Source organism: Mauremys mutica, chromosome 4, assembly GCF_020497125.1.
Source record: "Mauremys mutica isolate MM-2020 ecotype Southern chromosome 4, ASM2049712v1, whole genome shotgun sequence".
NCBI classification, from domain to species: Eukaryota; Metazoa; Chordata; order Testudines; family Geoemydidae; genus Mauremys; species Mauremys mutica.
The window spans coordinates 60298241-60323556 of NC_059075.1; the positions used below are offsets into that span (position 1 = coordinate 60298241).

General features: G+C 42.2%; 1 protein-coding gene and 1 long non-coding RNA gene across 2 annotated transcripts in view; one reads left to right on the plus strand and one right to left on the minus strand.

Annotated features, from left to right (window-relative positions):
• The window catches only part of KNL1 (kinetochore scaffold 1), a 49697-nt gene that overhangs the window by 16453 nt on the left and 7928 nt on the right, over positions 1 to 25316 (plus strand). Inside the window, exons 9-22 of the mRNA XM_045013510.1 lie at positions 1651 to 1688; positions 2034 to 2086; positions 3915 to 9218; positions 11250 to 11397; positions 12547 to 12614; positions 12748 to 12846; positions 15703 to 15818; positions 18329 to 18419; positions 22348 to 22464; positions 23266 to 23353; positions 23938 to 24018; positions 24458 to 24497; positions 24625 to 24726; positions 25198 to 25298. Coding sequence (XP_044869445.1) covers positions 1651 to 1688; positions 2034 to 2086; positions 3915 to 9218; positions 11250 to 11397; positions 12547 to 12614; positions 12748 to 12846; positions 15703 to 15818; positions 18329 to 18419; positions 22348 to 22464; positions 23266 to 23353; positions 23938 to 24018; positions 24458 to 24497; positions 24625 to 24726; positions 25198 to 25298 — 6446 coding nt within the window. The remainder of the gene's footprint in view (positions 1 to 1650; positions 1689 to 2033; positions 2087 to 3914; positions 9219 to 11249; positions 11398 to 12546; positions 12615 to 12747; positions 12847 to 15702; positions 15819 to 18328; positions 18420 to 22347; positions 22465 to 23265; positions 23354 to 23937; positions 24019 to 24457; positions 24498 to 24624; positions 24727 to 25197; positions 25299 to 25316) is intronic.
• LOC123369839 lies at positions 15977 to 18164 on the minus strand. The gene is made up of 3 exons (XR_006579155.1): positions 17699 to 18164; positions 17242 to 17339; positions 15977 to 16124 (listed from the first exon to the last, which is right to left on the minus strand). It is a non-coding gene; the product is annotated as an uncharacterized LOC123369839 (long non-coding RNA).

A 25316-nucleotide genomic window follows, 5' to 3' on the forward strand; every position in this document is an offset into this window, starting at 1 on the left:
TCTTAAAGAAAGCACATGTTCAGTTCAGCCACTCAGAATAATAAGGCTGTATGGGTCATGGTATTCACCACTAGTCATAGCTCCCAAAGAATCTAGAACAGTTTCTTCTTCAAGCTTTCTGCTGCTAGTGATGTTTAGTTCTATGAAGATAGTGGAAGTCTTTAGAAAATAACAAAGCCTAGATTTTTCCCAAAGATTTTTAAAGGATGGACAGACCTTTATGTTTCAAAAGCTTTCACTCCCTATGCAGTACCACAGTGGTGGTATTTGCACTTTAAAAGACAATTAATGGGACAGGGAAGATAGTTTGGATCATATCTATACTAGATAAAAATATTTTTAACATGTTAGCTCTTTGAGGTGAACCCTATTGAGTTTACTAATTCATGCTAAAAATACACCTCTTTTCATAGTGAAGACAAGCCCATGGAATCTGGGCTCTAAGGCCTTGTCTAGATGAGGGGGAATGTGGTGGTGTTTTAAAAAAAATTAGTGTGATTTTGATTAAAGTGTGTAAAACATATTGGTGCACCTCATCAATGTAGAGTTTGAGGCCTTTAAAACATTTTAGTTGGTGAGGGAGGAGCTTAGGATTCGCTACAAACAACTAACATTTTTAAAGGAGTCAAGCCCTGTCTAAGTGCTAACATGACCTATGAAGGAAGGCTGAAAGAATTGGGTTTGTTTAGTTTGGAAAAGAGAAGACTGAGAGGGGACATGATAGCAGTTTTCAGGTGTCTAAAAGGGTGTCATCAGGAGATGGGAGAAAACTTGTTCATCTTAGCCTCTAAGGATAGACCAAGAAGCAATGGGCTTAAACTGCAGCAAAGGAGGTTTAGGTTGAACATTAGGAAAAAGTTCCTAACTGTCAGGGTGGTTAAACACTGGAATAAATTGCCTAGGGAGGTTGTGGAATCTCCATCTCTGGAGATATTTAAGAGTAGGTTAGATAAATGTCTATCAGGGATGGTCTAGACAGTATTTGGTCCTGCCATGAGGGCAGGGGACTGCACTCGATGACCTCTTGAGGTCCCTTCCAGTCCTAGAGTCTATGAATCTATGCTTTAAACCAACCCTCTTCCCACTTCTCCCTGCCCCCCTCTTCCCCCCCATTTTTCCTTCATTGTGCAAAAGTCTATCAGTCCTGAAAGAGCAGTAAAGGACTCCGAAAAGAGGGGGCATCAGAAGTCACACTGAGAGGAGTTCACTTGTTACTCCCCTTTCCTTGAGATGGAATGACTGGAGCCTTTTAGTTTACAGAAGATTGAACTGAAACTGCCTTATAGCTCATTGGGATCAGAAGGGGATAACCTAAAGCAGAAGGTCTGGGCTTAGAATGAGGAATTAATTTCAGCCCTTCTCTCTTCCTCAGTGGCAAGTAATAATTCACCAGCACGCAAAATATTTGGGATGGGCAGTATCATCTTTACATGTAATGTTGCAATAATTTCTTGGGTTAAGGGCTCTCTTCAGTCTTATTGGACTGCAACTTTGTATATTACAGGTCTACTCACAGCATCTGTTACCTGCTGTTCAATACCTGAACACTGTTCCATGTCTAATGCTCACTTCTTGTTATACTACTGAAATAAGAGCCCTGTGTTTTGAAATCTTTTAGTAAACTGTTTGTGTAAAACTACTTTTTTTTAGAAATGAAGGGCCTGAAACTGTTCAGTGCGAGATTACTGGTAAGTTTGAAAGTAGATTTCTTTATTAACAAGTTACTTTTGGCCAAAATTGCTTATTGTGAAAAAGGATGTGAGCAGTCCTGGAACAGTCTGTCTGTTAATGTAGAGAACTGTTGTGTAACTGGGGTTTTTACCCCATAAACTGCTTGGCAAGCATCCTGCTGTAGGACCTCACTACTTCCTCACAAGAGATTGATGAAAACTTATTTCAGGGTATATTTGTCTTAGTTGGCTGTATTTTTGTTCAGTCCACACACAGTTACTGATATATGTAGAGTAAGTTCACAGATCCCCATTTCCTATGATCCCAAACTCAATGGATGCAATACTTTTTTCTCCTAAAAGGAATGGACACTTTGCTTCATGCCCCAATCCAGACACCGGTGCAGCAGACTGAGGTATATGAATACTTTCACATTCATGCTGAGAATATTTGGGTCCAAAATCTATTGCATTCATTTGTGTAGGAAGTTGTGATCTCAGGGTATGCAGAAGAGACTTCTGTGCCAATTGCCTTTTCGTAGCTAGGAGAGCTCACCCATGCTTCTCTCATCTAGTGATCTTCTTTTGAAGATGGAGGCAAGAATAGATACGTTAACCCATTATCCCTATGGCCACTGCATTGTTCCAGAAAGATAGTAAACAGTTGGTGTTTGAGCATGTCTCTGTAGATTTCCCTACTGACTCAGGCAGTGAAAAGCCCAACCTTGCAGCTAATCTTATTGTAATCATGGTCAGGTAAATCATTGAGCTTGTGTGCTGTTACACTTCACTCATGCATCCTGGGAGGATGTAATCCAGTGTTGTGGAACATGCTCATGCTTCTTTTTTTTTCCAGGCAGACATTTGCCAAGATGCTTGCTGCTGTTGCAATGCCATTTGACTTTTTCTAGACTAGGGTTTAATGACGTGTTATCTAATATAAGCTAACTAAAATGTTCTAAAGTCTGGTGTAGACAAGGCAGTGTATACCTTAACACATGCTAAACTGGTCAAGTTAAAACCTAGGCTCCCAATTGTTTTAGAAAAGCCCAAACAGATTATACTCTTCAAGCATACTGCTTATTGCTTGCATTGCATAAAAGAATTGTACTTTAAATAAAGTGTGTATAGAATATTTTTCCTTGATCTACGCTTTATAAAATATGAGGACCCTGGTCAATTGTGGATCATTATTGGTCAGTTTTCTTTCACTGCGTTTGGTTGTCTAATCTTTTCTTCATTATCTTCTTGGTTGTGGGAAGAAGAGTTGTATAACTTCCAGACCCCGTTGCTGATATGAGCATACATATGCCAGCAACAAGGCAGGGCTTTTGATTGCAGCCAGGAAGAAAGGATTAGGCCACAACATATGACTGGAAAGAAAAATGGAACATTTTTGATCCATAACTGACCCAACTTTATGAATAAGGATCAGTGATCCAGCTATAATCTAAGCAAGATAGATCCAACATATCAGAAGTTTATATTTCACTGTAAAATTCTGAAGTAAACTCTTACTCTAAAATGTTACATAGCATTATGCTGTAATTATGGAGTCCTGTCCCTTTCCTTGAAGGTGTGTAAGCTTTCATTTTTAGCTACAGCTGTGTCTGTACTTACTGCTCAAAAGGGCCGCCCGGGGAGTCGGGGGGAGGCAAGTAGGGCAATTTGTCCCAGGCTCTGGGCCCCTCAGGGGCCCCCATGAGAGTTTTTCGGGGCCCCTGGAGCGGGATCCTTCACTCACTCCAGGGACCCCGGAAAACTCTCGCGGGGCCTGGGCCCCCGGAGCTTCTTCCACTCCGGGTCTTTGGTGGTAATTTGGCGGCGGGGGATCCTTCCGCACTGGGACCCGCCACCGAAGTGCCCCGAAGACCCACGGCGGGGGGGTCCTTCTGCCGCAGGACCCGCCGCCGAAGAGCTGGGTCTTCGGCAGTAATTCGGCAGCAGCAACCCCCGCCGCAGGTCTTCGGGGCACTTCGGCGGCGGGTCCCGGAGTGGAAGGACCCCCCCACCGCTGAATTACCGCCGAAGCCGGGGGCCCCCGCTGCCGAGGACCCCAGGCCCCCTGAATCCTCTGGGCAGCCCTGCTGCTCACCCAGAAGGTCAGATACAAGTGTATTTTTAAATAAATAAATAAATAAAACTGGCCTTTATGCCACATTAATTGAGCCTTGTATTAACCAGATTAATTGATTTAGCACTTCTTGTAAATGTCAGTAACTTTCATTTCCTGTCCTTCATTAGTGGCATGATACAGACAACAATCAAATGAATAGAAACAACAGAACACTTATCTTTTTGGATGAAAACGAAATGGATATGACAGCTAGTCACACTGCAGTGATCACACGTAACCTTAAAAGCAATGAAGAAATTGACAAACCTAGGAAAATAGACATCAAATCATTTTTAGCTGGGTTAACATCTAAAAATGAAGGGCCAGAAATGAACAAGGAATTTCGTTTTTTCTGTGATCCTACAGAGGCAAATTATGCATGTCCGTCTCTTCAACAGAAGCCAGACTTTGACCCAGTAAAGAAAATAGATTTCAGTGAATTCTTGACAAGCCTGAAGTCAAGTGAAATGTTTGCCAGCCCCACTCTTGAAGGACCTGACAAGGAGAACCTGTTTTTTGTCCCTTCACAACTTCCAGAAAGTAATGCATTTCCTCCAGTGGAGTGTGTATATTCCCATGCACAAGAGAACACCAGCAATGTGACTAGATTCTTCAGAGGACAAGATGATGGAATGGATATTACGAAGTGTCATGTATCTAACATTAATACCATGTTCCCCAATACTTGTGAAGCCTTATCAAAGCAATTAGAATGTGGTGATGTAACTGTGGCTTGTGGAGATATGGATATGACTGCCAGCCAAACTGTAAAAATGTCCCTTTCCAAAAATGACACATTCAACATTGAGAAACACAGTCAGACCATCAGAATGGATTTATCATCCAGTTTTGTGTCTGACCATTCTAGATTAAAGAGAACATCTAACAATCAAATGATTGTTCCACAGGACCCCCAAAGGTGTGTTGAAAAGAAAACTGTAAGTGTAGAAGATGAGGAGGGTATTACTCAAAACCATACTATCTTGATAGACAGTCACAAAGCATCACAGACCTCTAATCAGGGTTGCAGAACAAGGACTGTGGTTCCTGGATGTGTTCCTTGTGAGCCTGTCTTCCATGGTGATAAAACCATTGTCTTTTCCAGCTGTAATGATATGGAAGTTACTGGGAACTGTACAATTGTAAACTGTAATGAAACTTCCAAGTCTTGTTATGAAGCTTTTCAAAACCCAGGAAATGTCATCTCTTCGCTAATGGAAAAAACAGTTTCAAGAGATGACGACATGGACATTACAAAATGTCAAATAACTTCAGATAATCAAATTCTCAGGCAATGTAAAAAGAATGCACACACAATATCTTCTGTGCCAGATAATGGAAGTGAAAAAGGGATCCAAAATCACAGAGCTGCTTCTGAGACTCTGGGGCTAGATTCAAGTGCAAATCCTGGTTCTTGGACTTCTAAGGGCACATTTCGACACAGCACAGTGACCTCTCTGCTCGTTTCACGGCCAACTGACAAAACAATAGTCTTCTCAGGGGAAGATATGGACTTGACTAGAAGTTATATTGCCATGGATGTTGAAAAGGGCATTGCAAGTCAACTTCCTCCTGTCTCTGCTGGTATGTCCACTTCTGTGAAATTCAAACCTCAAAGTTTTGGTAACAAATCTAGCTCTTCTAATTTAAATGAGCAGGAAGAAATGGAAATAACTAAATGTCATGCTGTAGTCACTGACAATCAAAACACTGGAATAACTACAAGCCAACAACAAATGCAGCCTAAAACTATTCCAGGAGAGAACTGGAACAAAGAAGTGAATGAAGCTGTAAGTCTTCTAAACCTTGACAAGGAAAACCCTCTTTCAGGAGTGAGTGATCGCATGGATATTAAAAGAAGCCATCCCAATCCCAAAACCATTATTTTTTCATCACAAGAGCAAGCGATGGAAGTCCCTGAAAGCCACACCATTGCCAGCAATAACTGTGTGCTGAAATCTTTGCAAAGGCAAAACTGTGAAATATCTCAACAATTGAGGAAAAGTCTAGTCAACCCTTCACTTGCCTATACTAATGACAAAACTGTTGTTTTTCCAGATGATCAAAGTATGGATATAACCAGAAATCATACTGCTGCTCTTGACTTTGCTCCTATTCTAGTAGCACAAGAATATGAGAGTACACATATTCAGAACAGTGTAATATCTAAACCAAAAGAACTACAAAATAAGACCCTCTTATTTTCTGGTGGTTCTGATATAGATATTACTAGAAGTCAGACTGCGGCAATAGAATGTGGGAATCTCACAATGAACTCAAATCAAAAGGATGACACTCGTGGAAATAACCAAATTCCAGCCCTTGCTGCTCCAAGGTTTTCTTTCACTTCCGGTGATGAAGCCCTTCCCTCTGATATTAAAGGAAATGTGCATTTTGGGAAGATAGCGGGAATACACATTGACTCAAGAAATTCAAAATTGGAACAGCAAAGCCATACTATGGTAGCATTAAACAAGGTACTGTCAAACACTGCAAATTCTGAGAGACTTTCTTCAACTAGTAAAGCAGCTTCACTTTCTTCAAAACAGGACTTCACTAAAACAGCCAGAACGTCGATGCCAGATACCAAAAATTCACAGATGGCGTCTCTTTTGGAAAAGTCAGTTTTTTTCTCTGAGGAAAATATGGATTTGACTGGTAGCTGTGTAGTAAATGTTCCTGATACAGTTTTAACGGAAAGAAAAGATAATACTTTATTTCCAAAGAAAAAGGACTTGACCTCATGCCCTACCATTATAGCTGCAGATAGTCTGCAGCAACAAGGATGTGACCAATGCCCCTTAAAGCCATTGTCTCTTTCAAATGAGAAGACTGTCATATTTTCAGTGGATGATGATATGGAGATGACTAAAAGTCACACCATGGCAACCGACAATAAAATTTACCTACAAGACAAGATGTCAAGTAATGTAATACCCTTAATCCCTGCAGAGAAAACTGTTGTATTTACATACAATGATGACATGGAAATAACTAGACCCAACACTGTTGTAATTGATAAACCCATGGAAAAGGCTGCATCCCAGACTGTGCCTGAAGTAGGTAAAGGGACTGGAAGGAAAAGTCTGATTGGATCAACCAGTGAAAAGACTGTTGTGTTTTCACTGGGTGACGAGAATGACATGGAGATGACCAAAAGTCACACCATGGCAACAGACAATAAAATTTACCTACAAGACAAGATGTCAAGTAATGTAATACCCTTAATCCCTGCAGAGAAAACTGTTGTATTTACACACAATGATGACATGGAAATAACTAGACCCAACACTGTTGTAATTGATAAACCCATGGAAAAGGCTGCATCCCAGACTGTGCCTGAAGTAAGTAAAGGGACTGGAAGGAAAAGTCTGATTGGATCAATCAGTGAAAAGACTGTTGTGTTTTCACTGGGTGGTGAGAATGACATGGAGATCACAAAGAGCCATACAGCACCAATAAACCGTGAAATTGCCCCACAAGGTGAGAGAGCACCTCAAACCCAGTCTGTAGTTCATGGAGATAAAATGGTGTTTGTATTTAATCAGGCTGATATGGAAATAACTGAATCTCACACTATTGATAAAACTATGGAAAGAGTCATGCATGTGGATAGATTAAAACCAGATAAGTGGGTTGGACAGGAAGCTTTTTCAAATAGCAAAACAGTTGTGTTTGCGATGGGTGATGACATGGAGACTACTAAAATCCATACAATGTCCTTAGATGATAAAATTGCCCTACAAGGTGAGCAGACCACCTGCATTGGTCCTGTTCTTCCTGTTAATGAAACCATTGTGTTTACATGTAACCAGGATAAGATGGATATCACTGCATCTCACACTGTTGCTATTAATAGTAATAATCTTAAAGGATCTGAGAACCAAGAAGTGTCAAGTAAAAGCCACCACCAGCAGAATTTATGTAGAACATCAGCCCCTATCTGTGGAGAGAAAATGCATTTTATGCATGCAGAAGATTTGGGTAATGGATGCCACTCAGATTTTAGAGACAAACATGAACTGGATTTCCCTGCTTTATCAGTTTTAGTATTTCCCTATAAAAAGGAAGAAACAGATACACTGAAAATCCACAACGTTGCCATGGAAAAGTCCATTGGTCATGTTACTCTGTCACTTCCTGAAGTCACTTTGGATATTGTTCAGGAACCACAGAATGTTATTAACCTTCCCAAGAGCAACTCAAGTTCTGTATACTGCCAGGATCTGAGAAAACAAGTAAAACCTAAATCAAAGAGAGTATCTTTCAAGCTTCCAGAGAACCAGATGGAATCCCTGACTTACAAGATTGAAAGTCAAAGAAAAGTTGCTGAGAATAACCTCCTAGATTGTGATGAAGAAAATTGTAATGGTGTGTCCCAGGTTCAAATTCCAGTCCAGCAGTCTCACTTATCTAAGGAGATCACTGATAGTTTGAACAGGGGTGCAGTTAATGTGTTGGATACTGGAAGTATAGACTTGAAAGATGATCCAGGGAAGTTGACTTCATCTGGACATGAACGCAGGCCCACAGAGTTAGACATTGATGGATCAGACACTGTTCTACTTTCTTACAAAGAGACTAAGGAAAATGAGGGAGTATCTACTGAATGGGAAAAACTTACAACAGATTCCCAAAAAGACTCTGAACAGACTAAGCAGTTCTCCCAAGTCAATGACATTCCTGCAGAACAAGTAGATCCCAGCCTTGTGTCTGAATTATCAGGTATTGTTAATATTTGTTCAAGGCTAAAAAATTGTAGAAGGAAGTCTGAAGTTGTCCCAGTCTCTCAAACTGCTGCTGTGTCTAATCTTGCTGAAACTTTTCCCAAATTGGCAACACAGCCAGAAGATCCTTTGAATTTAGGAAAAGATGTTGAAAAGGTGTCTAATAATGCATTTTATATCAAAGAACAGGAAAATATATATTTTGAAACTGAAGATGCTCCTTTAGACACAACACATACAGATAAATGTCAAGTGAGAAAGCTACCCCTAGGTATCTTCCCGCCTAAATTGCCAAACAAAAGAAATTCCACTGTTCCAAGTGTAGAAGACCTCAATGCCAAATCAGTGGGCGGAGTAGAAACTCAGGTTCCAGAAATAAATTTAGTCACCAGCAAAACCTCTGACAACATCTATCCCATTGGAAGGCAGAACTTGAGCCCTTCTCAGTATATAGATGAGGAATTGCTTCCTACATGCCCAGAGGAAATGGATTTAGTTGACTTTGTAAGTTATGAGCCCCTTGATGGAACCTGTAATAAGATGAACAAAAAAGAGATCTTTCACAATAAAAGCTATCCATTAGAGGAGCAAGAAACTTTCAGCAACCAGAAGAGAGCTTGGGAACAAGAGGAAGAGGAACTCCAGAAAGGAAAGAAGATCAAGAGGGCTGAGAGCTGGGATGGCGATACCGCAAAAGAACAGCGGGTGAGCCTAATCACTCAGTAATCAAAATGTGGTCAATTGTCCCAGGGCTTTGATTTCATTCTGCCTAAATTATAGGAATGTGAATTAAAAAGTTTCTTAGTGTAGTCTTTACTCTTGGGTTTCTCTCAATCACCAGTTTATTAATGTTTATGGTTCTCTGCCTTTCCCCACTGTCTTTCCTGTCTTTTGCCTTAGCCACAAAATAAATTGGTGTGGAACTCCCTACTGAAGTGAGAGGAATTTGGGATAACAGAGAGAGTACTGATTTTCATGCCAGTTTTAAAGCACCCACCCTTAATAGTTTCATGCTAATTCTTACTTTTGGTATGTGTTTATAGTCATCAAACCATTTGACAGGGTCACATTGCTTCGTTAGCTTTTCCCTACAGACCCAAACTTAGCAACATTTGTGTTTCTAGTAAGAAAGATGGAGCAGGATGTTGTTGATACTTAGAATTATGACCTGTTCTCCAGTAGAATATTTAACTTCATTCCTGCCAAATGCACAGGCAACCTTAATTATAGCATTTTTCAGTGCTTGAATTTGCAACCTTAATGATGTTCTTAGTTCTTTGTGTGTAATAGAGATTTAGCTTAAACTGATTCCTTATCCTGGCTTAAATTGAATTTGCTGTGTCCATACAGGATTTTGCACAGATTTGATTAAATTGGTTATAAATCATACCTTGAGTTAAACCACAATGCAACTTTGCATGTAAACAAGGAATAAGTTATTGTCCTTGCCCTGAATAGCTTTATCTGAGATAAGGCTCAACAAGTGAGGGACAAACAGCAGGAAGGAAGGGATAGGGAGAACAAGGATAACAGTAATGAGGTCATGTGGTTATATAGACTGGTTGTAAGTCATGCCTTTGTTTGGCTTTGTTTAATCCCTTAGCTTTTTCTGTTTCTTTATTTGTAATTCCTGTGCCTACTTTTATTTTTATAACTTTGCCTGGCTCTTTTCTAAAGTTATATTTTTTAATTCCTTAGACTATTTCTATAATGAGAGCAGGTGGGAGGCATGAAACAGAGCAGACAAACAACAAAATAGTTAGCATTACCAACTGCATACAAAACAAGGTGCAACTGACTGGTTGTCCTTGGAGGAGTGACGTTCTGGAGTGAGACTGAACTGGGCTTTTACTTCACAAAGAGTAGTGAGAATGTCCAAAAGCTGGAAAGGTGACTGCAGCCCCAGCTGCCAGAAGAGCTGGGAGTTAGACAGGTGGCTGGTATGGCCTTATGATGGAATGCCTTACTATTTAGTACATATAAATAGGACCCTACCAAGTTCACGGCCATGAAAAATGCATCACGAACTGCGAAATCTGGTCTTTTGTGTGCTTTTACCCTATACTATACAGATTTCACGGTGGAGACCAATGATTCTCAAATTGGGGGTCCTGACCCAAAAGGGAATTGCAGAGGGTCACAAGGTTATTTTTTGGGGGGCAGGGGGTGTCACAGTATTGCCAACCTTACTTCTGCTCTGCCTTCAGAGCTGGGCAGCTGGAGACTGGCGGCTGTTGGCCGAGTGCCCACCTCTGAAGGCAGCGCCCTGCAGCAGCACAGAAGTAAGGGTGGCAACACCGTACCATGCCATCTTTACTTCTGCACGGCCTGCTGGCGGCAGATCTGCCTTCAGACTTGGGCACCCTGCCAGCAGCCACTGCTCTACAGCTGCCCAGCTCTGAAGACAGTGCTGTCACCAGCAGCAGCATAGAAGTAAGGGTAGCAGTACCGCAACCCCCCTACAATAACCTTGCGGACCCCCCCCAACTCCTTTTTGGGTCAAGACCCCTATATTTCCAACACCGTGAAATTTCAGATTTAAATAGCTGAAATCAGGAAATTTATGATTTTCAAAATCATATGACTGAAATTGACCAAAATGGACTGTGAATTTGGTAGGGCCCTACATATAATATGCAGACGCTAAACATGATTTGCTATGGAGAGTCACAACTTAGCCGTTATATAGCAAGTGTCCTAATAAATATCTGTTTTCCTAACACTGTTTGATTTCAGGCTACCTCCAGCATCATTTTGTCTCATACCCAAGCAGAAACTCGAGAGGGTGAAAATCCTCCAAGTCTATCAGCTAAAAGCCTGGAGAGGACCAACTCTAGCAACAGCAGCTGTCTGGATTCTCTTAAAGCTGACATAGATCTTAGTAGTAAGACTCTCTTGGCAGTATTCACCTAAAACTGTTAACTTATTTCGGTTTTAATCAACTTAGTAGATAAGGGTCTCTTACCAGCATTTATTTTCTCTGGGAATGCTGCATGTCATGTAAGCTCTGTATGGTAATGTGTATTAATCTTTTTCAGTTAAGATAGCTCTTTGATTCTGTGAATGAGTACAAATTGTAATGGCATTTTTCCTAAGAAGTGATTTAGAAAAAGCAGACTCTTGTTACTAGTTGAAGGAAGGACTGCAATGATTTTTCTCTGTCCTCACCAGAAATGGTGGTTATATTCATAATAGAGAGGCTCAGGTGTCACAGATCAATTGAGATGACACAAGGGGAACATGTACTAGAGAGAACTGAAGAAAATATAGATAAGTTTCTTTCATTTGATTATTTAGCCAAATAAGATTTGAAAGTTGGAAATATACTTTGAACAGAAAATCCAATTAAAATGTAACTTAAAAACAAAAACATCCTTGAAATATGAGAATGTTGGAGTTAAGATTCATAAGCAACTTAACTCTGATCCCGTAACCCTTTTCACCACCAGCCTAATAAGTCATGTGAATAATATTCAAATTGTATTAGGATATATTCTAAAACATAAACATTAGAAACTTCATATCATTAACTACTAATGAACTTTCCTATTACCTCAAATTTCCCCAACAGTATTTCTTTTGCTGCTAAGCCCTGGTCTACATTATAAACTTATGTCAGTATAACTACATTACTGAGGGGTGTGGAAAATCCACAGCCCTGAGCGACATAGTTATACCGGCCTGTAACTCCCAGTGTAGACAGCACTATGTCGACGGGAGGGCTTCTCCTGTCAACGTAACTACTGCCTCAGGGAAGTGGAGTACCTATATCGATGGGAGAAGCTCTGCCTTTGGCATAGGTAGTGTCTGCACTAAGCCCTACAGCAGTGTATCTGCATTGCTGTTGTACCATACGTGTAGACAAGCCCTGCGTAAGCATATTTTTTAGGCAGAAAAAGCATTGTTCATATGGTTTGAAGGTCAAACTCTGAATTATATGAAAATTGTTCTTGTAATCTGAACTGGTATGGACCTACAGTCATGACTTCATCAAGTTTTATTTTTGAACCACAGCAGTCTGCTTTCTCTCTAGTGCAGCGAAGCAGTCAGATGGAGTCTCAGCTTCTCATGGACAGTATTTGCGAACAGAATTTATTTGAGGTATGTAGATATCTAAAAGGCTTTTAATTTTTTTCCTAATAAGAAACATGTTGCCTGTCTTCTCTTTGGATACTCTTTTGGATGCACCCTTGCTAATGAGCATACTCTAATTAGCACTTTATTTACTCTGTAGAAATTTCAGGATGGTGTTATCACAGTAGGGGAGTTTTTTACGCTTCTCCAGGTCCATATTCTAATTCAGAAGCCCCGGCAGAGTCATCTTCCAGCCAATGTGAGTATCTAACCTCTCAAACGCATACTCATCACTGCCACTTAAAATGTGTTTCTCGGTCTTTATTTCAATTATTTTATAGAATCTGACTAAAGACAGCTAAAGAAGTTGAGTTGTAAAGATCTTTGTTATCAGGCCCACAGACTAACTAGCCCCTTTCCCTTTTCCCTAGTTTACTTCTGAATAAATATGGAGAGTTTATTTTCCAACCCTGTAGATCAGGTCACCTCAGAATTATTACACACTAAGGGCTTACATACATGAAGACTTAGTTTGTGGCATGCCAGGGTGTGAATCTACCCCCACTAGCCTGCGCGCTAAGTATCTGTGTGGGCACTTCTGACGTGCACTAGCAGTTCTTTCGTGTGCATTGATCTACTCCCGTATCCTGTACTCTGCTTTGAAACTGGCTTTGGGTATGGCTACACTTACAAATCTGCAGCGCTGGTAGTTGCAGCGCTGGTTGTCCAGCTGTGCAGGGCCAGCGCTGGTGTGTGGCCACACTCACAGCTACCAGCGCTGGTGTGTGGCCACATTTGCAGCATTTGCAGCGCTGTTGGGAGTGATGCATTATGGGCAGCTATCCCAGCATTCAAGTGGCAGCAACGTGCTTTTCAAAAGAGGGGGGTAGGGTGGGGCGTAGTGTGACAGGGAGCAGGGGGAGAGAGAGAGTGGATTTTTGGAGCCAACACTGTGTGTTACCTTCCTGCCTTGAAAAATCAGAACATGTTCCCGATCCCTTACCCTTAACTCTTAACTGCAAACAGCCTGCAGCCAACGGACTCCCTCTCTCCCCTCTGCCCCGTTTCTGTCAAGCAAACACTCACTCCCTGCCTGCCTGCCTCATTATCTCATTATCATTTGATTGTTCACAGATTGATCACAGCAAACAGGAGCTGTCTTTGTAGATAAGCAGCTCCGGGATCAACGGAGCTACGGAGCTCAGCTCGGAGTTCACAACAAAACAAAGAGAGGCTGCATAACAAAACAAAGAGAGTAATTTATAAAAGCATTCTGGGATATCTGCTAATACCCTGGAGGCCAATAACAGCGCTGGTGTGTGGCCACACTTGATGACCAGCGCTGCAGCACCAGCGCTGCAATCTTTATTCCCCATGCTGAGTGAGGTGTACGGCCAGCGCTGCAGCCAGGGAGTTGCAGCGCTGGATGTGCCCTGCAGGTGTGGACACTTACTAATTGCAGCGCTGGAAAGCCTCCACCAGCGCTGCAACTCGCAAGTGTAGCCATACCCTTTGTAAACATATTCTGGAGTGCAGCTTTTGTTTGGTAAAATGGCAATGGTTACATTGGGGCTGGTCTAGTAGTCCAATTTCTGTTTCTGATCTCTTCCTTGTGCCAGTAGGAACTGCTCGTTGTGCCAGAGATAATGCACACAGCACTCCTGGAAAGTGGGAACATTTAGCTTCTTACAACAGCAATCTCTGTCTAGTTTAGGAGTAGCTTTGGCAGGATATTTTATTGTATTTTATTATATTACTCCTGAGGGCATTCTGTGCCAAAAAATTAAAAATTATGCGCACAATATTTAAAAATTCTGCAAGTTTTATTTGTCAATAAATAAATGCAGAAGCTCCAGCACGGCAGTGTGGGGAGCACAGGCCACTGGCTGCATAAAGGTGGAAGGTCACCCTGCTGCCTCCCCACCCCGAGGACACGGACTCAGCAGTGAGGCTGCACCCGACCCTGACACAGCACAAGACCTGAGTCTGCCCCAGAAACACCCTGGGGCCATGCCCCTCTGCACCAAGTGTGGGGCAGGTAGGCTCAACTAGGCAGGATCCAAGTGTGGAGGGGCTCAATGTGGGGGGGATCCACATGTGGGGTGAGAAGATTCTGTGTGGGACAGTCTGAGTACAGGCAGCTCAGTGGGGGGGTCTAGGTGTGGGGGGATCTGGATGCATAGTGGCTTGTTCCAGGTGCAGGGGCAATGGGACTCTGTAGGGGCTTCCAGGTGAAGGTTGTTGGGGCTCAGCGGAGTGGTCTGGGTGTGGGGGTCTCAGGAGAGTTATTTGGGTGCTGGGGGAGTTTGGCTTGGTGGAGTGAGGGTCTGGGTGCAGCTAGTTGGGGGTCTGGATGTGAGGGCTCTGCGCGGATACAAAATTTGTATCCGCATCCAATCCACGATCCGCAAAAATGGTCTGTGGATATCTGCATCCACGTATTCGTATATCTGCTGATATAAAGTGGATATACATGGATTTGCAGGACTCTAGCCATTTCACTAGTGAATGAACAGTCAACAAAACCAGAAGCTTCCTTCGTCCATCCTTGCTTCAAGTTAGAACAGCCTACATAAATTCTTGTCTATGAATAAAATTTTCAAAAGCATCCAGTGACTTAAGCACTTAGGAGTCTGTCTGATTGAAAGTCAATTGGACTTGGTCTTCTAAGTCACGTGAATGCTTTTGAAAATTGTATCCTACGTGGTTTACTATAGCAATTTTCCTGAACTGTAACCTGTGTACAGATACTGTAGGGCTGACCTTTAAGAATAAAAATAATACTTGGCACTCATATAGCATGCTTCATCCCTTGATCTCAAAGTGCTTCACAAAGGTGAGTAAATTCGAGGTACAGAAGTGATGAGTCTTACCTTAAGATGCATAGGAAATCTGGTACAGGATGGAATAGAACTGAGCACTTCTAACTCCTAGTGCTCTGCCCTTTCCACTAGGCCATGCTGCCCCCCCCTAGGAACTTTCTCTGCAATAAAATTTCTGCTAAATAACTATCTCAATCCTGGTACTAATTTCTGAATGTGGATTTGACTTGAAGTTGGTGTTCTGAAATGCACTCTTTTGGATTTTTCAGTTTCACTCCTCTTTCCCTCTCTAGTATGCAGTGAACACAGCTCCTACTCCAGAAGACCTGATTTTCAGCCAGTACATTTATCGCCCCAAGCTGCAGATTTATGAAGAAGATTGCCAGGTTCTTTCTCAGATGATAGAAGAGTAAGAGAGGGGTTGTTTTTTTTGGTCATTCACGGGGAATATTAGTTTTTTGTTTGTTTGTTAACCCATCATCTTAGATTTGGCTGCATGCAGGATGACCTGAAGGGAATAATTCCATTATTTTCCAATGGACAGGTGGAAAAGGTCCAAAACTGTAGTAAGCCTGTTTAATTTTAAACAAGTAATCATTTAAACCTAAGTATTAAAGCTGAATGTGGGAAAGTCTTGGTAGGACTTGTGGGTCTGGAGGTGGGTAGAGACAAATCTGCCAACAGTGATTTTAATTTGTTCTTTATCTCATCAGACCTGTAAATGTAACTTAATGTTAGCAAAAGTAAACATTTTTGGACACTTATCAAAGCCAATAAAAGATAGCAAACAGAAGAAAGAGCATGATGGATTACAATCTGCCATTATCTGTTCTAATTCTCCAGAATGTATCGAGTTTAAATACAGACAGTACGATATCTTAAGTTTTCTTGTTCATGATTGATTCTAGTACACCTCTACCCTGATATAAGGCGGGTTCGCATACAAGGCGGTAAAGCTCTGATGGGCCAGGCTGGGGCCGAGGGGTTTGATAAGGGGCAGAGGGTCTCAGGGGCGGTCATGGGCTCTCTCCCCCCCCCCCCAGGGTCTGGGGGGCAGGAGCTGTGGGAGGGCACTTTTGGGGGCCCAGGGGATTAGCAGGAGGCCGGGAGCAGCCCACTCTGCTTCCCTCACCCCAGCCCCAGCCATGCCCCTCATGGGAGGGGGCTTAGGGGAAGGGATCTTCTTCCCCCCCCCCCCCCCCCGCGCGCACTCACTGGCAGCAGCGGGAAGCAGAGCAGACCGGCCCCAGCCCGCTCCACTTCGCCAGTTCCCAGCTGCAGCGCTCCGCTTCCCGCCGCAGGTGAGTATAGGGGGCGTCCTTTCCCCAACCTCCCCGCACTCACCGGCGGCAGGAAGCGGAGCAGCCCAGCCCCGCCCCAGCCAGCTCCACTCCGCCAGCTCCCAGCCGTGGCACTCCACTTCCCGCCGGGCAGGTGAGTGCAGGACCTTTCCCCAGCCACCCCCCAGTGACACGGCTGGGGCCGGGGCAAGGAAAGCGGAGCAGGCTGGGGCCACATTACTCTGCTTCCCGCCGCAGGTGAGTGCGGAGAGGTTGGGGAAAGGACACCCCCCATACTCACCTGCGGCGGGAAGCGGAGCGTTGAGGCTGGGAGCTGGCGGAGTGGAGCAGGCTTGGGTTGGTCTGCTCCGCTTCCCGCCGCTGCCAGTGAGTGCCAGTCAGGGGGGTGGATAGGGGTCGGAGCAGTCAGGGGACAGGAGGATTGGATAGGGGGTGGGGTCCTGGGGGTGATTAAGGATGGGGGTCTCTGGAGGGGGCGGTCAGGGAACAAGGAACGGGGGCCAAAGCAAGTTCGATATAACGCGGTCTCACCTATAACACGGTGAGATTTTTTGTCTCCCGAGGACCGCATTCTATCGGGATAGAAGTGTATCTGATTCTTTAGTCTCGCTGCAGTTAAACTCCTAAAACTAAACATAGGAAATAGAATGTAAAAGCTCTCCTAAAAACTTAACAACCATAACACCAATTGCATTTCCTCCTCCTTTGTTCCCTGAATAACTCTGACCTGCATGCTCAGCCTTCCCTCAAAAAAAACCCAACCAACCAAACAAAAAAGACAGCTGGGGAAAACATGAGCTTTGCATCATATTCTATAGGTTACCAAATCTGGGCTTGTGCAGATCTGAGATGGAAATAAATTCCAGGTTGCCTCTTGTTTAAACTAATGGATTGTTAGATTATCCATGGCAGTAAAGCTAACACAGTATCTCACAGGGAGAGGCAGTCTCTCAAGTAATTAAGGAAAAAGCCACTTGGGAATTTATACCTCAAAAACACCACCTTGAACTTCACCTGGAACACAACTAGTAACCAATGGAGATATCGAAGCAGCAGATATTTAATGTGCTTTCAGCATGAAAGCAAGCTGCAACTTTCAAATTCAGCTTCTAGATTTCAGTGCAATAATCCAGCCTCAAGGTGACAGAAGTCTTGATAACCATAGCATGGTCCATATAAAAAGAAAAGGTACAGCCTTTATGCCCCAGGCCAAGGATAAAAAAAAAATCACTCTTGGCAAATTTTTACATAGATATCCAATAAAATCTCCAAGTTGTGAATAAAACAGTAGGCTTATCCTGTTAATTGGGGTAGGTTCTGATATAATGTGAATCACTTCTGGATGCCTTGCTTATCCTGTAAACATTATGGATGAAATCTTGGCCCCACTGAAGTCAAAGGTAAAACTCCATTGACTTCAGGGGGGCCAGGATTTCATCCTAAATTACCTTGACCTTATCCATGCCCCAATCTTAGATACCAAATAAGTCATTGCACTGCACCAGCCAGTTCAGATATGGAAATAAGTTGAATTATGACATCATATGTGCTGGCTTACATATATGCTGTTTTACATGGCTACAACAAGACTCTTCTCTGACCTTTTTTCATATTTCAGTTTTAAGTTGTGTGCAGGTGTCCAGGATAAACTTTTGGTGGATGTGAATAAGAGCCTCTGGGAGGTGATGAGGACCTTCTCTGACAAAGAGGTAATGCCAACTGTTGCAGTCTTATTGCATGTAGGTATAAAAGCTTGAATGGTGATTGGACATGACTAGCTAATTGTGGGACAAAAGGCAAATTATTATTATAGATCCAAAACTGGCTAAGAGACAGGAAATAAAGAGCTGGAATAGACAATGGTCAATTTTCATCATGGCAAAAAGTTAACAGTAGAATGTCTCAGGATTGTGTATTAAGTCTTGTGCTTAGTATATTAACAATCTGGAAAAGGGGAATGAGTTGTAAGGTAGCAAAATTTCATAGGTCTAAGGCCAGAAAGGGACCATTTGGATTATCGTGTCTCACTTCTTGTCTAACAGGCTGTAGAACTTCCCCAAAGTAATCCTAAGAGTATAGCTTTTAGAAAAATATCCAATCTTGATTTAAAAATTGTCAACGATGGAGAATCTACAGGACCCTTGGTAAATTGTTCTAATGGTTAATTAGAACAACTGTTAAAAAATTACCCCATATTTCCAGTCTGAATTTTTCTAGTTTCAATCTTCAATTTGATGGTGATACAAAGTTATTTGGGTTAGTTGAGTTAAGAGAAGAGTTAGGAATTTCAGAGGGACCTAACCAAGCGAGGAGAATAGACTACACAATGGCAGATGATGACCAGTGTTGATAAATGCAAAGTAATGCACATTGGATGGAAAAATTTGAACTACTCATATACCTTTCTGGATTCTAAATTAATTCATCAACTCATGAAAAGAATCGTCATGTCACTGTAGATCACGCAATGAAGAATTCTGCTCAGTGCACCCCTACAGTCAGAAGAGCAAACAAGATGTTAGGATGTGTAATGAATGTTATGGATAAGGCTGTTTCTGTCACAGAAGTCACTGATTCCGTGAGTTTCTGTGACCTCCGTGATTTTTGCAGCGGCTGGTGCTGGCTCAGAGGCTGCCCGAGCCAGGCAGCCTCTGGGCCAGCAGCAGCAGCAGTTTGAGTGTGTGGGAGGGGGCTCAGGGTTGTGGCAGGGGGTTGGGGTGCAGGGTGGCACTTACCTGGGGGAGGGGCACCCTGGCTTCCACCAGCATGTCCCTGCAGCTCCTAGGTGGAGGGGCCAGAGAGCTCTGCGCACAGAGCAGTCCGCGGAGCCTCCCAGGCTGCCCCTCCCCTAGGAGCTGCAGGGACGTGGTGGTTGAAGCCAAGTAGGGAGCCTGCCAGCCCCACCAAACCCCGTTCCCCTCCCCAGCACGAGCAGGGGTCACGGGCCACGGGCCATACGCTGCCGCCTGTCTCCCCCTCTGCACCAGCACCAGCGGGGGTACTGGGCCATCTGCTTCCTCAGCACCCACGGCCTCCTGGCCCAAGTTTTAGTTAGGGGTATATAGTAAAAGTCATGGACAGGTCACGGGCCATTAATTTTTGTTTACTGCCTGTGACCTGTCCATGACTTTTACTAAAAATACCCATTACTAAAGCATAGCCTGATTTATGGATAATACAGAAAATATTATGCCATTATATAAATCAGTGGGCCTCCTTCCATCTGGAATGCTGTATTCAGCATTGGTTAGCCCATCTCAAAAAAGGGTATTAGAGTTGGCAAGGGTTTGGAGAAGGACAATGAGAATGATTTGGGGCATGGAAAAATTCTTATATGAAGAAATTGAAAACATTTGGATGTGAAAAAAAGGGGACACACTAAAAGTATACACAGTAATTAATAGTATCAAGAAAGTAGATCAGGAGCTTCACTGTCTCAATACAAGAACAAGGGGACATTCAATGAAATTAGAACATGGTAAATTCAAAAGTGAATAAAGCAATACTTTTTCACACAGTTCATAATTAAACTGTGGAACTCATTGTCACAGGATGTCATTGAGGTCAAAAACTTAGCAGGATTCAAAGATGGATTGGACGTCGTTATGGATAACAACTCTTGGATATTTTTGTTATAGTTAATGTTAACAAATGTTGCAAGGGATACTAAGCCAATCTCTATTAGGGATTAGAATGAAACCTTCATGTGGAAGTAGATTGTCATGCATCTGCGTGTCTAGAGTGTGGATGGTGTGTGTCTTTCACCTTCCCCTGAAGCTTCTGGTGTTGGCCACTATTGGAGCCAAGATATTGGACTAGATGAACCACAAATGTGATCCAGTATGGCAATACCATATATATATATATATATATATTGTAGAGTTGTGCTAAGTGTCTCAACCAACCAGGGTAACAACCTTTCATAGTACTTAAGGCAAAAAAAATGCATATCACTCCTTGTATGTGCTGAAAGCCCCTCTTTTCTGGTTATTTGACATAAGTGTCCAATGCTATTGGTGTTTTGATACTTTGTGTGCTCCTCTACTTTTGAATAAGGGATTTCCAACTTGCTAAGTCTTTGCAAAGAATAAAGTACTAAATTATACTGAGCCTAATTAGCATTATGGAACTTCCTGACCCAAATTTTTGATTCCTGGTGTGTAGAGCCCTGTGTGGATACAAAATTTTTATCCACATCGGATCCACAAACATGGTCCCTGCCCCAAAGAGGATTGTGATGGACTTCCCTGGGATGCAACCTGGGACTTGGGTACCGCTGAGCCCTGTGGCATACCAGCCTGGGCCCCCTCTCGCGCTGTGAGGCAGTGACAAGCTGAAATCCTCTCCAGACCTTATACTTACACAGCCATACACAAGAAGAGACACCCCAAGATGCAGTTACATGAATGTTTCTCCTAGCCACTCATGAACCAAGAATAGAGAGGCTACAGCCAGTCCACAGCCTAGGACCCCAGAGCTGTACCATCTTGCCGTGGTCAAAAGCCTGACCAGTGTAAGTTTATTTCCCAGTCCACCCCTCAGTATGGAAAGAACAATGCACCAGCCCCTGCTCCTGAGCAGATTTACCTTTGCACTTCTAACAACAAACTCTTTTAGTAAAAATATAAAACAAATTTATTAATTACCAAAATATTTTAAGTGATTATAAGTAATAGTGTATACACCTAAGAAATAAAATTGCAATCTAAATTTATTAAACTAGACAAGATTTGAAATAAGCAGTGTCTTACCTTGATGGTACCAACAGTCCACCAATCTTCCACACACAGGCAGTGCTTTCTTCTTTCTTGCCTGGGACCCCCATCCCCAGATCAGTCTTTCTTCCTTAGGTGTTTCCAGGTTATGTGTTGTAGGGGGATTGAGGCCAGTGGTGATGTCACTTCCCCCTTTTATAGCTTCTTCCATGTGGAGGGAACATCATTGTTCCAAGCAAAGCCCCTAGCCCAGTTAGTGGAAAAATATAGACACAGGATGAAGTTTAATATCACATGATCTAGTCACATGCCCTTGTGTGCTTCAATGAGTCATAGCAGTTATTATCCGTATATTGGCTCAAGCGTCCACAGGAAAGCTCATCAGGTGAGGCTAAGCTTTTCCCATGGCCCATTGTTTTTGTTGCTGGGCGATTACCTTGAATAGACCCTTCACAATTTGCTGGTTAGACTGGGTGTAAATTAACTTATGGGAGTTACCCAGGAGCAAGCACATTTGAAATACAGATGCATAGTCAATATTCATAACTCCAGATACAAAAATGATACATGCATACAAATAGGATAATCATATGCAGCAAACCACAACTTTTCCATTGACACCTCACATGACATATTTTGTACCAGATGCATCATAATTATATCACAATCATATCATAATCCTATCACAATGGTGAATATGGCATGCAGAGTTTCACAAGGATATCCGCAGATTTGCAGGGCTCTGGATATAAAACTTGGATCCACATCCATCTGTGATCCACAAACATGGTCCATGGATATTTGCAGGGCTCTACTTGTGACTCATATATGCTGCTACTAGACAGTTGAATCAGTCCCAAAGACTAACATTATGTAACTTTCTAATTCACCTTGCCTATGTTGTTGTTCCCATCCATTGTAGCTGAAGAACTTTGGAACAGAGTTGAATAAAATGAAATCCTGTTTCACCAAGAAGAGTAAAGTCCTGGCTCACAAGGGGAAAGTGAAATTGTATGACAATTTGGTGCAGAACACACAGGTATTAGGGTTGGAGAAGGGAAGAGGGTGGTAGAAGGCCATTAGGGATTCCTGATTTATTCATTTAATTTATATTTAAAATGTGTAAGGTGAGTTCTGACTATCAAGTTATGCACATAACCTATGTAAATATGCATCCTGTTACTGTTAATCTCCTACTTACTCCCTCATATTGTTGCATCTTATTTTAAATTTGATTGTGAACACTTTAGGGCAGGGGTAATATCTTTCTATCCACTTACACAGTGGGGACCTTGCTCCTGATTCAGACCTGTGGATGCTACACACTACAAAATATAAAAGGGGAGGGAGAGTAGCAACGACATGGGCACTGCTATCTTCTTTCAGTGTGATCATGTTGCCCTACAAGTAATGAGAGAGTGGGGATATCGGCATAGGCTACCAGTCAGAGAAATAAATGGAGCATTTGTCCCATTGTGAAGGACATCTCAGAATTTGCTTATTTCTTAAAGGGTCAAACAGGTTAGCATTTGCTCAAAAAATATCTTCTTAGTTAGCACCCTGCATCATCTCTCCTCTTCTTGAGAAAAGTGATTGAAAGATGATGGCAAAGCAGCTCTGGTGTCATCTGAAATCCTGTGATTATCTTAACTGCTGTCTATCTGGTTTTAGGTCTAAGTTTGATAGATTGCATTGGTTTCATTGGTCCCTCTCCTGGCAAGCAGAGATCAGTGTGAGAGTCCTAGCAAACACAGAACTATTATTTAAATGCAGCCATAGATTTATGCGAAAATATATTACTAAACAAAAATGAAACATAATTGTCCAATTTTACTCTTAGATCCAATGGGAGAAACTACAGTCAAGAATAGCAAAAGTGGATGAATTCCTCAGGGAGATGGATAGTTGTCTTTTAGCTCTGGAAACAGGTAAGTGTTTCAGATCCCAATTCAAGAATTTTCATTTACTGGAGTGTAAACACCTCTTAACTTCTTTGGAACAGCTACTATTCAAATGATCACTTACAAGCAGAAACTAGAGAAGGGGTGTTTAAGCGTTATAACTCCTGTTCTATGAGTAACTTGTCTGTATGAGGCTGGTTAGATAGGCCTGTGATTGTAGATTTGGCTTAGGGGAACCCTGTAAGTAGGACATGGAGACTAAGTGACCAGTTTTTGTTTTTTTTTCTAATATATTTCAGTGCTCAAGACAAATGTGCGCCATGAGTTTCAAAACTACTATAATGGGATAGGATTTTTTACCCATCATCCACTGCTACCTGAAATTTTCTGTGTAAATTGTAGAACTACAGGCTTCTTGTCATATGTGTTCATATTGTCATTTTTGACAAAGTAAAACTGCAGCTCATTATTATAATAGCTGAAGACAACTGAAACCTAAACATTGAGTCTGACATTGATACAAAGAGAGGCTGCATTCCTGCAGGAGTCACTGCTGTGCCTCAGAATAGTGTGGTGGGTAGAGAGTGGCTTCTAACGCTTCTTTCCTTTAGTTACTAAGTTGGAAGAATGTGAAGCAGATATCAGTGATCCAGTGGCAGAGTGGGAGTCCAAAGTGAGAAACTCTGAGAAAGGTAATGGGGCCAGCTGAGGTGCATTTCTATTAATGAACTCTAGGGGTGGAAAGATTTATGGCCCGGAGTAGGAGATATGTACCTCCAGGCTAGTGTGAAAGCAAACACTGAAAGTGGGCATCTTACCACCACAGTTGTCTTCACTGGGTTGGGAGATGGCTATCCACATAAACCATCCTTTCTGCATTTTATTGCCTTTTTTCTGGAAAATCAGAACTTGGAATACAATGAGCTGAAAAGATCATGAGCTGGCTACAATGCATTGTTCTCCAAGTGCTGAATAATTGCCCATTTCTACTGATATCCTAGCAAGGATAATTACCATCACCCTGGGATCTCTCCTGATGTTGAGAACCAGGGCTGCACAGCCAGTCAGGGTTTTTTTTTCATGCTTCTCATACTGCTTGCAGATCTTTCATAGCTTTTTTAAATTTCTTAGAGCTTGAAAACCTCAAAGCCCAAGAAGAAGAGCTTCAAAGGTAGAATTTTATACAATGATTCTTTTACCTTTATTTAAAGCCTGCATGCGCACTCAGGTTCTAGAGATTGTATCAGGGTGCTTTGTCTTCCCAGGAGCATCTGATTTTTGTTGCTATATTTCTATAGGGATCTGTCAAATCTGGAGGTTCAGAAGAAGCAGGGGTTTTCTGAGATAAACCGTCTGCAGAATAAAGCAAGTGATTGTGAGGAGCTCCTCGACAAATACAAGTAAGGGAAGGAAAAGGTCTTCACCTTTGATTTTTATCCCAGAGATCAACCAGTTCCCTCTCCTCACATTGGTAGTGCTAATGTATTTTTAATTGATGCTATATTTAGGAACCTATCTCCTGGCAATATAGTATTAGCAGTAAAGCTTCTGTGAGTTTAGTGCATAGTAGGATGAACTGATTTTATATACATAAGGGACATTGCAAAATCTCTTCCTATAGCAGTTTCCTCCCCTTCCAAAATGAGTATTTTTGTTTTAATGTTTAGTGTTACCTCTTAATAGAATACAAACTTTTCAATATTTCCTGGAAGGTCATGCTACTGTTTCCATCTGACTTGATGATCCACAGGGACAAAAAAGTGCTAGCTACCATTAGCACATTTATGTGGTGGTAGATGATGTATGTACATCTAGTACTTTTATCTTTTTCCACTTTTTCTTTGGTTGTAACTCAGGTTTTTCTTCTTTAGCTTCACTGAATGGGAGATCAGTGAATGGAGCGATCAACAGGCAGTGTTTACCTTCCTTTATGATTCTGTAGAACTGACTATCACATTTGGACCACCAGTGGGTGAGTGGCAAATTTTGT